Here is a 16803-nt window from a genome sequence, read left to right as displayed (position 1 = left end):
TTCCCAATATGAGTAATCCTGTATCGGTAGCCAGTAAATGTAGTCAAAGGACCCTATTATGTTTGGACAAGGCATTTCTTTCAGCTTTCCATGTCTTGTGTTTTGTAAAGAGTGTAGCTGTCTACTATAATTTCCCCCTTACAGAAATAGAGTATGCTGCTATGTCTTTATCGCAGATAGGGACTTTTTTAATATAAGGAAAGGTATATTTCCTTGCAGTGTATATTTGAATATGTATTACAAAATGTTACAGTATTTTACACATTTCCCTCCTCTTTGTGGAATGTGCAGTATTTTGATTATATACATTTGTCAAATACTTTCAGTATTTTACATTTCTGTAATGTCTGCTATGTTCAGCTTGATGAAGGTTATTGGATATTTAAAATGTTCCTGTTTAAACCTGCTTACCTGTTTTTGTGTTTGATGTCAGACATAAATGAGTGCCTGATGCCAGGGATTTGTAAGAACGCTGATTGTCTGAACACCAGAGGAAGCTACAGATGCACCTGCAAGCCAGGATACATGCTGGATGCAGCCAGGAGCCACTGCGTCTGTGAGTATCTCACACTTACCATATGCACACACATACGCGCACACACCCGCGCACACAGACACGCTGACACACACATGCATGCACACACACACTCACATACACACACACACGCACACTCACACACGCATTCACCCATGCACACACACTCTCACTCAGACACTCACGCACACACTCACAGACACCCTGACACACACACACACACGCATGCACACATGCACTCACATACACGTACACACTCACACACACTCTCACACACATATACACACATGCAGCCACACACACACACTCACATAGCTGCACACACAGATACACACAGGTACACACTCACGCATGCATGCACACACACACACACTCTCTCACACACACACACACTTATACACGCAGCCACACACACACCCACACACGTACACATACAGATACACACACTCACATAGCTACTCACACACACAGACACACACACACACACGCATGTATGCAAGCACACACACACACCCACACCCACACATGCACACACACACACACAGACAGACAGACACACACACACACTCACACACACACATTCGCGCACACACACACGCACACACACACTCACGCATACGCATACACATACACACTGCTAACGAGTCCCTCTGCCTGCCGTTGTTTCTCTGACGAGCAGCGGATAAGGCCATCTCTGACAAGAAAGGCGTGTGCTACCGGTCCACGCCTGCCGGGACCTGCTCCCTGCCCCTGGCCCAGCACATCACCAAGCAGATCTGCTGCTGCAGCCGCGTGGGAAAGGCCTGGGGCCCAGCCTGTGAACGTTGCCCTGTGCTCGACACCGGTACGTCCCCTCACACGTCCATCCTACATCCTGCATACATCCTATCATTTGGGAATGATAGTAGGGAATAATACCAGCAGTATGGCTGAGATGCAGATGGGCTACTTATTGAAATGTCCCATCATGTGGAAAGTGACATTTCCCTTGCTATGTGGATTATAAAGGTGTTGAAGGTGTAATAAAAGCAATGTGAAACTATCGAAACGCACAGTTCCCAAATATATCCACACTATCTGTATGAAGAAAATGTGCGTTTAAACGCGCCATCTGGACTTCCGTGAAGTTGTGATATTATAACGATATGCTTGCTTGCTTCAGCACGGCCAAATCCAAGCTCTCGGCACAGATGCTGTTCAGTTTGCTGGAGCTTGCCAGCCAATCAGAACATTGGTGCATTGATATCCAGAAGCCACTAAAACAGCCTGTTCTTGGTAAAGCTGATGAGAAGCGCTGGAGAATGGACATGTAAAACTGGATAGAGATTGTTTTTGGTACATAAATCCACACAAATGCTTTCTTATGGATATCAGGACCTAAAATTAAACACTGGAACGGTGTACAATATGGGACCTTTAAGGGGAAAACCGAAGCCACTTTGCCATCTGAAGATTGTTCAGCTGCTTTCCCACCTCCCCTCTGGCAGCCTAGTTGAACTGGATCGTTGCATCTCTCATTGCCATTGAGAAATGCAAGCTGAAGTTGTTCTTGTTCTCTTAATTGCCAGTATTCACGCATTGACCAGCCAAATGAATGGATTGGGGATTGTTTGAAAAGGCTGACTGTTTACCCTGGAAGTGTCCTGTTGATTCCTAAGAAAAGGCTCCATGAAAATGAATAAGGCGGACATTAGACTGTGATGTGAACTCTTATACTCAAGAAATACTTCCATGCAAAGCTCTATAACAGTGCCTTAATTTCTCATTGGCCAGCCAAAGGGTCACCCACATCTGTTTGGACACCGCTGGGTGACCTTTTAATGGATGTATTGAATTTAGTGTGAAATCCTAAATGTCCTCCAGTCACCCAGAGTTCCTTTGGCAACATTTTATTGAGTAAGTAGTTACATGAGTTACAGCTTACATGCCTATCAAAACAAACATCAGCATAATGATAAATTATGTTGGCTGTTACAATGCTTTCGGCAATGTAATACATTTCAAAGATGACTGAACATATTTAAAGTGGAAAGGGACCAAAATAAAATACAATTCTGAAATCCTGGAGCAGATGGAGAGAGCTATGCATTGTCACAAAAGCTCCTCAAGAGAGATAGCATCTCATTTCCAGCTTGGTTTGCTAAAAAGACAGAATGAATGTAGCCAAAGGAAACATAGGAAAAAGTTGTCATCCTCTGCTTTCTTTCAGATTTTATCATACTCGTCTCAGGGAAATGAGTCCCGCTTAAGATGCATTTCAGGTCGGAAGTTTGGGTTGATGAAGATAGATGGGTTTGGACCTCCATGGCTGCTACTAGAGATGTGACACGCATAGAGTCTAGTCTAATCGGCCAAACCCAACTGTTCCAACTGTTAGTGTCAGCGACCTGCTCGTCTGAGAAGATCCAGAGATCTTCAGTTCACGGTCAACAGCATTCAGACCACGTCCAGCCTCCCCGCAGATCCTCGCTTGGATGTTATCGATGGATCTCAATTTTCATCTTTCCTGGTGTTTATCTGAAACGTTCTCATCTCTGGGTGCGGGAAGGGGGGCACGACTCCTTTGCTGACTCCCATTGGGTCTGATCACAGTGATGTCGCTGTGATTTATCGCGATGCATCCTTCCAAGGTAAATGTTTGTACAGTTCCCTCTGGGTCGCATACGGGATAATGCTGTCATAGAGTTCTTTCTGCTGTGAAGGCGCCTTCGCGTCTGCTGCACATCAGCCGAGGTACCCTCACTGGCTCTACAACCTGGAGTCCAGGAGTAAACTGACACGACATCTATTCTTCTCTGAAACATTAGATTGACAAATGAGATTTCATGGAGTGTACTTCCCATAATTTCTTTCCCCATGAAAGGGCTTTTATCAAGCCATTTTTGCTAAGGAATACTGAGGAGTATTGCTAGCGTCAATGCCTTATCTGTAGCTGCCAAGTTAGCGGTGCAGTGAGTGAAATTGCCTCAGATCTGTTGAAAGCTAACTAAACAACCAAAGGTTTTAATGTATTCATCATTGCACAATGTACTTTCTTCTCAAGCCCAAGTCTGGCTTCTTCTTAAAATCATGTTTATCTCACTGCTATGACTTAATACACATTTTGGCACTTTCTGTAGCCTGTGGCTATACTTAACTAGAGGTTAATTGTCATGTGATTACAGACAAATATTTTATGGGGGCAGGTAAAGTCATTAGTTATTGGCTATGCAAACACCTTCTACAGTGTGCTTGCTGCAAACAAACTTGGAAACTCATTAGGAAGTTCAGCATACCTCCAAGCAAAAGCAGTCAGTATACTCAAAATTATCATAAACCAACATTATAATTGCAAGAGTTCTATTTATATGGGTTCATAACCTCAGTCATGGTTGAGCTTCTATGATTTGCCTGAGGAAAATACTCTTTCTTATACATTGAAGGTCAGAAAGTTACATTCCACCTCCTGTTCAGAATTTCAAGGCCATTCCTTATGAATCTCAAGCTTTCTGAAGGCCTATTCCATATAGACACACACACCCACACATACACATCCCCCAGACAGCTGTTATGCGATAAAACTGGCAAACTCTTCAATGCAGACGGCTGAAATCTCCAGATCAAGGATAAGTAATAGCATGTTGTACATAATGCTGTTACATGGACAGCTTATGGTATTGCTGTGAAGACCAGACAGAAATACGATCCATAATTACACCATGGCATCGCTACATGTTTGCCTAGGAGCCCTTTGGAAGGGACCTGTGTGCTGTTTTCTGAGTCTCTGCTTTTGTATTTTCCTGTAGACCATTTCAAGGAGATCTGCCCGGCTGGCCATGGCTACACCTACTCCAGGTCAGACATACAGATCTCACTGCGGCAGGTGGAGGAGGAGGAGCTGAGGAGGTCCGACACATCCCAGCACCCACTGCCTCCTCCTCACCACCATCAACCCCAGCAACCCCAAATCCCACAGTATCCCCCGTTCATTCACCCTGACACTCCCAGGACACCCATCTGGCAACCAGAAGGTGAGGAACATCAGGGTAGCAGAATCAGATTTAAGTTTTCCTTCTTTTCTTCATCTGTGCTCATGCTGTTTATCACAACCTCCCCTGTGGATTCGGGGGGGCCAAAGACACGTCTCCGCCATGTCGTTTCACATGGCTGTCTGCGAGCTAGGCTTGCAGAGACGTGAATCAGAGGAAGATACTTTAAATGTGGCACAACAGGTTAACTGCAAGTGCCCAATCACCTCGCTGGGCTATACACTGCAAAAACCAAAAAGTACAGTATGTCAATCTCAGCAATTATGTTAGTCTCATATTTAGACTTAGAATTTTATTTCTATTACTGTTGCAAAACTATTGGCAATGAGATGAGACAGGTTTGACTCATTTCAAGATTTTCCAATGGGGTAAGAAAATTTCACTTGTCAAGCAGGCAGTACCTAATATTTTGCTAATAACAAGCTAATATTTTCAACTTGTGGTGAGACTTTTTTTAAGTCTCATCTCAAGACTGAAACCCTTGTTAAGACAGACTTTTTGCAGTGTAGGAACACCAGTTATCTATCACAGTGCGAAGCAGCAAGTCACAGTGAGCACCAGCGTTGTCCAGATTCAGTACTGGACATCCATTCACTGTAAGAGTGCCTTATTAGATAAGCCACTCAGCACCTCCCAGTATCGGATTTAACCAGTACTGGATTGACTGATCACTCAGTTTACAATATTATCTTGCTAAAATCTTTTACAACTTACTGGTGAGTTTCAGCCTTTGAGTTTGAGTTTGAATAGAAGCATCGGATTACTGAACTTGAACATGGACTTGCCATAAACCTTGGGAAATATATGTACAGCTTGTATGTCCATCAGAATTCATCCAAGTACAGCACCAAAAAAAGGTGACTATAATAAACAGATGGAAATCCTGGAAAGGACATTGATGCACACTCATGAGTGTGGTGCTAAAGTAGTACGATCATAAAAACATCAAACTGTATACGTGAATAATATGTCAAATGTAAACTGTATGGTTGCCTGCCAAGCGCGTAAGCAGTAAAAAGATGGAGACACTTAAGATAATTGGTCTCAAAATATATACAGTACATAAGCAAATGTACAAGATTTGGATTGAGATGCTGAAATATAAAAAGCCTATTGCATCTCAGTTTCAGAAAGGTTTTGTGTGGTAATACCAGTTACATGTTATTACAAAAAGTCTTATAAGTATTCACAAATATAAATCATGTCATACAGTATATCTCTAAAACACAGATATTTGAGAAGAGAACTCTATCCGTAAAGTTCAAACATCTGCAACCCCTGGGCTTTCAGTGAAGAGTTCTTGTGGTTTGAGAGAGTGACATAATTCATTGGCATCAGTTGAGCAATGTAATTTATAAGCATGATCCATAAATATTTACGGATTATGTCTTCATTATCTCAGAGGTCTCTCTTTTTTCATATTGTTTGCATTTTTTCATGTAAAGTTGACCAAATTTAAGCCTTAATTGAGCATTGAAGGCTTGCAAGATATGTGTTAAGCTGCATTTTATGAGAAACAAAGACTTTAAGACATTTCATTTCGAGCCCCACTCTTTCAAGGAGATGCAGTGCATCAGTCTAAACACCAGAACGCCCAATGACAGCATTGCTCAAAATTGTTATGATAATGTATCAGAGTGTCAGCTTCCTCCACTGATAAAACAACATTCCTTTGTCTCCTAACAGATGGTGAAATATTGAGAACAGTAAGTGTTCTCTCTTTGCAGTGTGTGCATGAAAAATATTAAAGATTTAAGCGATTTGTCACACATCAGCAGTCTGTGAAAATAAATAATTTGATGTAAGCTTAGAACAATTTATGTAAGCTACACCAATACACATTGTGACATATTCATCATTTTCTATAAACTATGCTGACTCAAAATATGCAGTTCAGTTTACTGGCAAAAAACTGTGTTTCTCTCATTTTAATTTATAGTTCTTACGCAGGTCATAATAGTACATAGCACATAGCACAATGAATTATTACATTACACAACACGTACTGTATGCAATTGATTATGTGGAACAGTAGAAAATAAACAGTGGATAGCCAGAGGAACAATCTACAAATAACCAATTAAGCTTTTTGCTTTCCTAGCCTGCTGGTGCAACAGATTCACCCTCAAGGTATTCAGGTAATTTTTTATCAATTTTATCATTTTAATATTTTACACTTTTTGTTTATTGCAGACAGGAATGCTTGTGTCGCAGAAAGTTATTCTCGGTCCATTCATTCCTATATATTTTTCCACATTAATGTAGTTAGTGATAGAGCCAGTTAAAACAGAGCTTTGTCATACTGACCAGGGTTCAATGGCTGCTGACACAAGGCGTTTAAATCGCCATTATAACTAAGACCAAACCTGCAATTCTTCTGCCAATATAAACATTTATCAGCTCTCTATGCACTGTAGATCTGAGGGCCCCTGTTAATCCTGCAGATTTACTGATGCCATTTTACGATTTTTAATGTTGGGGTCAAGGTTTATGTTCCAGTCTGGCTACTGTAGGAGTGCTGTATAATTGATTTTCATGTCATTCTACAGTGGAAGAACTGGGTTTCTAGCAGCATATGTGGACTAGGCAGCCAGAGGGATCTGAGGGTGATGAAGGCAACAGTTGAATTCTCAGCATGCATACAAATTTATGTCTGTACCCCCCAATAGATGTGGAAGCGAGGACCACCCCCCACTATCCCATCGACCCATATCCAGAGTCGGAGGACTGGGACACCACATCCATAAACACTGCCACCCAGGTCCCAGGTGATGTACATTATACCAGGAGCCCTTTCATTGATGACATACTTACTGCCATGTCACCAGACTGCTGCTTACAGTACAGGTTTATACTGGCACTTTTTCTCATCCGTTGAACACCAGCGCTGGCATTGTGTGCTAAACAACAGTATCACACGGCTGAATACTTTACAGAAACTTTACACTGCGACCAGAATTTTGAATGATTTAGCATTGTATTTGGTTGGTATTGAGATAATTTAGACCCGTGACATATACTGGAACAGTATGTGGTAAAATTTAATTATACATCTGTGTGCTCACATGGTTTTTACTGTTCTAAAAAAAGTTCCTTTAACCAATAAATCCCAGCCTTTCTGTCAGGACACAAGGGAAGACTCTCATTGAAATAAATGTGCTTATAAATGATTAGTCTCCTGCAGCTCTTCCAGCGCTGTGGCCTGCAGCAGCTCTTTGTCTATGTGCAGGTGTTACACTAAGACCTGTGGGAGTTTTGGAGGGGTCAGCCAAGTTTGTGTAGCAGACCCCCTCCTTGCACAGTTTAACTGCACGGAGGAGTGATGGAGCAGGAAACCTGGAGAAGCTTAGGCCAGGAGAGCAGCAGGGTGTGAGGGAAGGGTACAGCTCCCAACCGCTCCATGAAAGGAAGTCTGGAGACTTGAGGGAGCCAATGAAAAACTCAGATACCAGGGTTAAGAACTCACTCAGTGCTCACTGTGGGTCCTTAGCGGTGGTCGCTGCCACCTGTTTCTATAGTGCTCAGCAGTAAAACCATCCACTCATCCCGTAAAACGTCTATGTGCACAGCTAGCCATTCTCCCAGTTCTAGGGGCACAACACACTAAGATGTCTCATCTCTGCGTGCAGATGTCGACAGGTGTTCTGTCACCCCCACCATCTGTGGCCCTGGGGTGTGTGTGCCAGTGCAGACGGGCTATACCTGCCACTGTCACCCTGGCTACCAGCTCAATGCACGGCGGACTAACTGCGTGGGTAAGCTGGGGAGGAGGCCTGGGATTTCGAAGACTTTCATTACTCCATATAATTGATGTGGTGCGCACGTGCATGTTGCACTGCAGTGCTGTCCATGGGCAGTGACACAATTTCTGTTGGTTTGGCTCTGTACTCCAGCACGTTGGATTAGAAATGAACCAAGGAATATTTGAATGAAGTGCAGACTGTCAGCTTTAATTTGAGAGTACTTACATCCATATTGGGTTATCTGTGTAGGATAAAGATAGGCTTTTTTATACATAGTTCTCCCATTTTAGGGTACCAATGGTAATAAGACAATTGGCTGCTCAGCTGTTCTTGGCCAGCTGTGTGCCATTGCATCATTAATTCATGCATAAAAACCTAACAAAAGGTCTACAGTTCATTCTAGACATGGCACTAGCATTTGGAGTCTGTTACTGTTGTCTTTCAACATGAGGTATCAATAGGTATCAATGCCAGTAAAGGAGGCCATCTTGAGGCTAAAAAATCAGAATAAATTGATTAGAGACATAGCCAAAACATTGGGAGTCTCAACGGTCAGATCAACGGTTTTATGCATTGGCGGGAAGCAAGAATGCATTGGTGTGCTCAGCAATTGCAAACAACCTGGTAGTCCGATGTAACGGATAACCGAAGAATACTTTTAGTCGTGAAGAAAAGCCCCTTTTCAAAAGCTCTCAAGGCTTAGATGTGCCAATGACTACCAATAAGAGAAGACTACACCAGCATAACCTCAGAGGGTTGGCTGCAAGATGCAAACCACATGTAGGCCTCAAGAACAGAATGGCAAGGTTTGCTAAAAAGTTCATCAAAAAACTGCAGTTCTGCAACAAAGTCGTATGGACACATGAGACTAGTACTTAACTGTACCAAAGTTATGGAAAGAGGGAAGGGTAGAGAAAGAAAGGAACTGCTGATCTAAAGCATCTCCCTCATCTGTGAAACATGGCGGAGGTAGTGCTATGACTTGGGCATGTATGGCTTCCACTGGAACTGGCTCACTTATCTACATTGATGATGTCCCTGCTGAGAGCAGCCAGGAGGAATTCTGAAGTGTACCTAAACATCTTGTGTGCTCAGATCCCACCTAATGCATCAAAAACCATTGGACAGAACTTCATCTAGTGACAGGACAATGACCCTAAACATACCGCTAAAGCCACCAAGGAGTTTTTCAGTGCCAAAAAACGTGGAATGTTCTTGACTGGCTAAATTAGTCACCCGATCTAAACACACGTTTCACTTGGTGAAGACAAGACTAAATGAAAAAAGTCTCCAAAACAAATAGGAACTGAAGATAATTGAAGTACAAGCCCGCCAAGCATCACCAGGGAAGACACCCAGCGTCTGGTGATGTTTATTGGTCATTGTTTGATTTCAAAAAATGTTTAAAACAATGTTTATGGGTCATTGTTTAATTTCAAATCCGATATGCTAGAGTACAGATCTAAATCAACAAGAAATGTGTTGCTTTCCAAAGACCTACGGACGGCACTGTATATGTGTGTGTGTGTGTCTGTATTTTCATGGGTGTTTGTGTGTATGTTTGTGTGATACTTGATGCCACAAGAGTGGAGACATCGAGAAGGCGAGATTAAAAACCATATGAAAGCGATCTCTCTGTTTATGTTGACTCATTTTCTGAGGCTTGACGACTTGGAGAAAACAGTCCAAAGAGCTGTCATGAATCTTTTATATGTTTCCTCAGTCTCTACATTGTGTCCAAGTCCCACTCACAGCTATCCCAGAAAGGGACGCTGGTGTGCCTAAAAGAGGTCCAGAGACAGGGCAGAGGGAGAAAGTGCACTCTCTCCCATCTGAATTGTAACACTCCAGCTTATTTTCCCTCAGACGTGAATGAATGCGACAGCGATCCCTGCGAAGGCAAAGGACACTGCGTGAACAGTTTTGGCTCCTACACTTGCCACTGCTACACAGGTTACAGCCAGGTCATCACTCAGAACAAGAGGTTCTGCCAAGGTGAGGGTGCATTGGATCCTGGGTAATGTTGTTCTTTTGCAAGGTACTCTATAAGACTAGTGCTATATGTACTATACGTGCATGTGTTTGTGCATGTCAGAGGAGATATTGTGTAGTCATGTGATTAGAGGCTCCTGCTAAAATCTTTCTCTGTGTTTTGTGCCTGCAGATGTGAATGAGTGTGACATGTCCAACAAGTGTCCGGGCAGCCGCTGCATCAACACAGAGGGATCCTACACCTGCGAGTGCGAGAGCGGCTATGCCCAGAACTGGAGAGGGCAGTGTGAGGGTACGCCCACCTTAATGCAGTGATGCTAAGAGCTAACCGAGAGCCTGTATCTCAGCGTTAACCTTTGACCATGATGCAAAGCTCCGTTTCGGTCGCTACGAACTGCACGTTCCCACAGCTACAGGCGCGCCATTGTTTGAAACCCCAGCCTCATGCCAGTGGAAAAAGAAACAAGGAACAAACTATATGGGGGCACGAGGAATAAAGGGGCTCTTAATCCGGTGTTAAATCAACAAGTTGTTGTTGTAACAGAATTTCCCGCTTCACTCCCACTCCGCAGACGTAGACGAGTGCCGAATCCCCAACGCTTGTCCCGAAGGAAGATGTCTGAACACGCCCGGCTCCTTCCAATGTCTGGGCTGCGGCCCTGGGTTCAAGGCGGCTGGCGGGAGGTGTCTGGGTAAGAGACGCCCAAGGGTCACAGGCAGACTTTTGTTTCCCTTTCAGTTTTATGATGGTTGAACAATCTCCTGGTCGGGCACAGGATAGGATTGCAAACGTACAGTAATTGTTGGCAACTCTCAAAAATGACCAAGTCCCTGGCAGCAACGCACGCCTTTAGGAAGTGTCAGCAACTCCTATGTTTCCAGGCGCCGAGTCCTGCTGTTCAAGATTGTCACCTGAGCCTCTATTCAAAGGATAATGCCATTAAAATGTTTATGAGGATTGAAGGGAAAAACTCATGACATATACCTCAACTGTATTTTATAGTCGTACCTCATACCTCAGCTATTCTCAACTCACAGCACCCAGCAAACACTGGAAACGTAGTCCACTTCAGCTGTTTACAGACCTCTTCTGGGACTTCCATGTTATATTTCCCATGAGTGGAGGGCTTCGTATTTATCCGTTGAACTTGCACTCTTTAAAAAATTCTTCAGTGGCTAAAGTGTTATTGCAATATCTGCCCCTGTCTCCCCCCACCCATCTTGGCCCCCAGGGTGAGACCCGTATTGTTTAAACACATCAGCTTGTTATTGCTGATCTTTTCATATCTTCTGCCGCTGTAAAGGATTGTTTGTAATACTTCAATTTGGGGGAGTCAAAATATTTTCTCTTGGCCACGGCCTTAAACAAACCACATATTATTTTTGGATGGCTCCGGACACTGCAGTTCAGCCTAGCGGGGGTTGAGGGTTTATTAGTTGTGCTTAGAGAAGAGGCTCAAATTTTTGTAGAAAGACTGAGGTGATACCTTATTGCAAAAGGGAGCAGCAAACCGAAGCAAGAAGTATACTCTACACTCCTTCAGTTTAGGGGAAGCAGTGTTGAATCACACTGTTTCCCTCAATGTTTGAGTGAAAGTGAAGTTACCCCTGTGGTTTCCCGCTGAAGGTTAAATGTGCTTGTTAGCATACTGCATCCAGGGAAAAGCCACACACATTGTAATCTGTCATCTCATAATAGATATCATGTTCACCAGATTTACCACGCTATGGTGATATGGGAAGCAATTACATCATTTCTCAAACATAAAACCAGCTGCGGAGCTGTCCTGCCCGAGGGACATCAAAGAAGCCTTGTTACTGGGTTCCTATGCTGTCGAATGTTGCTTTGTTTGTAATGTGAGAGGAGGGAAACCCCGTATTTTAGAGATGCATTTTTCAACCACACAGACTGGGCTTCTTGCTCTCTCTCACCACCCGGTAACAGGTGTCTAGTCTCAGGTTATCAACAGTGTGATTCTTGATAGTGTATTGTTTTCTTTGAAACCAGCCTGTATTATAACTGCTTGGGAGATATGACGAAAATCGCCTCAGCAGACTCCAACAGAAATGGAAAAAATGGTTATTGCAGCTACCTCGCAAGACCCTTTTATTAATGCTTTTATTAATGATCATTTGACCCCAGAAGAATGCCTCCTCTGGTCTAAATTGCTTCTATAAATATTTTTTCACTAAATATTACATATGCTCAGAAATCCTACTTTCAGCCAAAGTACCAATTAATCCTATTATATATAATGGTGTGCATTAAACAGCTGCTGAAGGCTTTGCCTCCATAACTGAACCCTGAAATCGGGGGGATGGGGGGAAGGGGTTTGCTGCGAACCCTAATGCCATTGTTCCGAGGCCAGATGGCTGTGAGGGTATAGCACATTAAATGAAACGAAAACTCTGAGCGCAACCCCAAGTATTTACAGTTTTTTGTTGCCAATGTTAATCCAGTCAATTGCCTGTAGTACAGCAAGTAGTGCCCCATTGGGTGCCAGTTGGATAAAACTAATCTGTGCTCTCAAACAGAAAACAGCACAGGTCCCTGTTCAGGCTTATCATGGATGGCTTTCAAAGATGCCAGGAGATTGCAGAAACAAGGCGGCGGGGGAACACTGACAGACATCTGGCAATGGCCGCCGCGAGGCACACACAACCCAGCTTGTTTTTCACTGCGCCTTTCCCCTCCAGCAACCCTCTGTCTGTCCCGTTCGCCTTTTTAAAACTCTCCGCCGCTATATGTTGTTTTTCATCAGTGATTCACGCACACTGGGAAAATACCTTGAACCCCGGCCCATTCCACAGCGCAATTACCTCTGCGCCCGGGCTTATTGCTCATTAATTGCGTTAGCCATACCTGCCTGGCAAACGCGGAACATTATGAAATATAGTTTTGTCTCACGCCTGGGGAATTCTCAAGAAAGCATTTTGTTACTTTATAACGTGTTCTGCAAAAATGAAATTATGCTCGCATCCTGTTTTTTCGGACTATGTTTTGGCTTAGCCCAATGCGTGGAAAAAATGAGGTGATACAAAACATGGTAACACAAAAACCCTTTTCTTTCTGAGTCTGAGAATGCCTGTTGGGATTGAAATGCTGTGGCTTAACTCAGAGGAGTGCTCTAAACCACTTTCAGCCTTTTATGTGTTCTGAAAAAGGTAATCTTGATTAGACCATTGTAATGGTGCTTCATAACAAAATACCAGAGAAGCCACCCTTTAATGTAGGAGTTTTTCAACGGATTTGTCTACCTGCTCCATGGCCAAAATACTTTCTGTTTATGCAACACTTTATGCCTTTAATCTCTAGCTATTTTGCTTTCGTCCTTTCAGATATCAACGAGTGTCAGACCCCTGGGGTGTGTGCCCACGGCAGGTGTGTCAATATGGAGGGCTCGTACACCTGCATTTGTAAACCTGGCTATCAATCTAGCCCAGACAACAACAGTTGCCAAGGTACATAAAAGCTCTTTGTAAAATATACTCAGGTTCTTTTTAATGGTACCTTATATTAGTCATGCAGTAGCCAGTGTTTATCTCTCTGGTTGATCTGCTAGGTATGCGCTCTGTGCGTATATGCCAAGGAGATTACAAGTATCAGTCATCACATTTAACTTCTAATTGTTTATTGACTACTCCCTGAAGGATTACGATTACTTCCTAGCACCAGTGTATACCTGTAAGTGTTCCAAAATGTTATGTTCGTGTTTCTCATATTTTTCAGAGATTAAGACTAGAAGCCCTTGAAGCGTGTAAGGACATAACAATGTGAACAAAGGGCAGCTTTGGCTGATAATATCTCATTTGTGTTGTCTTCTCCAGATGTGGATGAATGTCAGCTCTCAGGAGTGTGCCTTCAGGGCAGGTGTGTGAACCTGGAGGGGACCTACAGGTGCAGCTGTAACCTGGGATACCAAGCCAGCCATGACGGCACACTCTGCGAAGGTCTGAAAGTCACATGATATAATATAATTTTGCTTTAGTAGTGTTTTGCACTGTGTGATACAGGGCTGGGGGTGGCCATTGCTCACATGGTGAACAGACAGCACAACTAAAAGAAACAGTTGGCTTAAGCAGTGGATCCCAAACTCAGTCCTGGGGGGCCCCTGTGCATGCTGGTTTTCGTTCCAACCATAATTGCAATCTCAGAATTTTAACAAGCAGTTAATTTCACTTAATTAGGTGCTTCATGTTTAGAGGGGTTCTGTAAACCACATTATGTCAGATATAGCTATGCATGCCATGAAGAATACAATTCCAAAACAACAAAAAATGGAAATAAAACAAATCAACCAAAACACTGAAGGAAACTAAATGCCAAAAATATTTACACAAAGCCCTCATGCAGCAGTCCACACTGTTCAGCTCCAAAAACCCCAATCTCTCCAGGCCTCCTTTATGTTGCCCAACAACGAGGAAATTGGCCACAGCTACAGTGATTACAATGAATCACAGCTGCGGCCATACCTGCATGAAGGGCCAGTGCTGCCACCTGGTGGACAGCACCCCAATTTCCCTCCCTGTGACCCCAACTGCCACTATCCATAAACTGGATACTGCTCACGCTTTAACACCTGAATTGGAGGGTTTAGTAAGCAGTTGAGTAATACCATACAAAATAAATTATTCTGTACTCAGACTGTGTTTACATAGTCAGCTAAAATACCTGGCAGAAACAATGTTCTGATTAGCTGATTATAGGCTGTTGTTTTTGTTCCATTAGATATTGATGAATGTGCAACCAGGAATGTGTGCCCTAATGGACTGTGCACCAACACTGAAGGTTCCTACTCGTGCTCCCACTGCAGGCCAGGATATGTTCGTTCAGCCAATGAGCAGAAATGTGAAGGTATGAGATCCTTGTACTTACAATTCCAGTAACATACCTATCGGAATGAGCCCAATATATAGTATATACAGTAGAGTGTTAACATACAGTATGTACTTTATGAATAATGACCAATGTTGTACATGTACATTACATTACATTATTGGCACTTGGCAGACGCTCTTATCCAGAGCGACGTACAGTTGATTAGACTGAGCAGGAGACAGTCCTCCCCTGGAGCAATGCAGGGTTAAGGGCCTTGCTCAAGGGTCCAATGGCTGTGCGGATCTTATTGTGGCTACATCGGGATTAGAACCACCGACCTTGTGTGTCCCAGTCATTTACCTTAACCACTATGCTACAGGCCGCACCTATGTAATGTATTTCTGACTTGTATTTTTGTTTGATAGATGTGGACGAGTGTGCTCAGGGGACAGTTTGTCCAACTGGGGTCTGCACCAACACAGAGGGCTCTTTTACCTGTGAGCAGTGCCAGAGCGGCTATAGGCTTTCCCAGGACAAGCAGAGGTGTGAGGGTGAGTGTCTTCTAAACTCTGTGGTCAGAGACACTCATCACCTCCTTATTCTGCCTGTCTCTATGACCAAGCAGAGGTGTGAGGCTAAGTCTGGTCTGATCTCTGTGGTCAGAGGTTATCGCCTCCTTCTTCTGTCTGTCTCTGTGCTATGCTCCAGTCAAGTGAATGGACTGCAGTTTATTGTTTGAGGATAGGCTCTGCAGCCAGCATTATTGGTGCATTCTTGAATAAAAGCAATAAAGCACCAATGATGGCTGGAGGTGATAAGGACATTTGGATGAATAAAGGAATTTTTAAAAGTATGCAAGTGGAAATCTGCTTTAAATTAGGAAAGCATTCATACAATCAGATTGTGTACTGCTAGAACATCGATATCTTGCTTTCTGCTTATAAACCTTCATAACTCTTACCAGCCAATGATATTGTTTGTTACAGATGTGGATGAGTGTCTCACTCCTTCTGTGTGCCACAATGGGATTTGCTTGAATGCTGAGGGCTCCTACTCCTGTGTCCCCTGCCCCACTGGCTACATTGTGTCTGCGGATGGAGAGCTTTGCAATGGTTAGTTACTCTTTTTTGAGATCATGCTGTAGTGCCACAGTGTCACAGCTGAATGCAGCTGAATGAACTCCCGCCTCCGATTGTTTGTTTCCTGGTGCACAGACATCGATGAATGTGCGTCAGTCGCAACGTGTCCTACGGGAACCTGCATCAACACAGAAGGTTCCTTCAGGTGTGTCTCCTGTCGGCCTGGCTACAGAGTGGCGGAGGATGGGGAGTGTGAAGGTGAGGGGATTGTGGTTGGTGTAAAGAAAGTTTTTTGGTTTTGGCGGGGATGGTGCTTATAGCCTACCCCGGGGGTGCCTGACCTTATTCCTGGAGATCTACCGTCCTGTAGGTTTTCATTTCAATCCTAATTCTGCACGCCTGATTCTACTAATTAGCAGCTCCAGGAGAGCTCTAGCTGTTGAATGAGGTGTGCTTTGTTAAGGCCAACATATGAGGTGAGATAATTTAGACTTATTTCAAGATTTATAATAGGGCAAGAACATTTCAAGCAAACAGTAACTTAAAATAAGGTAATACTTGGTATTTCAGAGAAAAAAATAAGATTGTATATCTCATTACAAGACAA

At 43.4% G+C, this 16803-nt stretch overlaps 1 protein-coding gene across 1 annotated transcript in view; it reads left to right on the top strand.

Moving 5' to 3' along the window:
- Positions 1-16803, top strand: part of LOC133124573 (latent-transforming growth factor beta-binding protein 2-like) — a 119416-nt gene that overhangs the window by 73166 nt on the left and 29447 nt on the right. The window contains exons 10-25 of the mRNA XM_061235882.1: positions 434-556; positions 1215-1379; positions 4321-4545; positions 6250-6269; positions 6665-6701; positions 7233-7331; positions 8193-8318; positions 10173-10301; positions 10471-10590; positions 10871-10990; positions 13638-13760; positions 14127-14249; positions 15028-15153; positions 15543-15668; positions 16104-16229; positions 16332-16454. Of these exons, the coding sequence (XP_061091866.1) occupies positions 434-556; positions 1215-1379; positions 4321-4545; positions 6250-6269; positions 6665-6701; positions 7233-7331; positions 8193-8318; positions 10173-10301; positions 10471-10590; positions 10871-10990; positions 13638-13760; positions 14127-14249; positions 15028-15153; positions 15543-15668; positions 16104-16229; positions 16332-16454 (1911 nt within the window). The remainder of the gene's footprint in view (positions 1-433; positions 557-1214; positions 1380-4320; positions 4546-6249; positions 6270-6664; positions 6702-7232; positions 7332-8192; positions 8319-10172; positions 10302-10470; positions 10591-10870; positions 10991-13637; positions 13761-14126; positions 14250-15027; positions 15154-15542; positions 15669-16103; positions 16230-16331; positions 16455-16803) is intronic.

Source organism: Conger conger, chromosome 1, assembly GCF_963514075.1.
Source record: "Conger conger chromosome 1, fConCon1.1, whole genome shotgun sequence".
Classification (NCBI taxonomy): Eukaryota; Metazoa; Chordata; class Actinopteri; order Anguilliformes; family Congridae; genus Conger; species Conger conger.
Note: the sequence above shows the minus strand (reverse complement) of the source record. Positions and strands in the feature narration are given on the sequence as shown.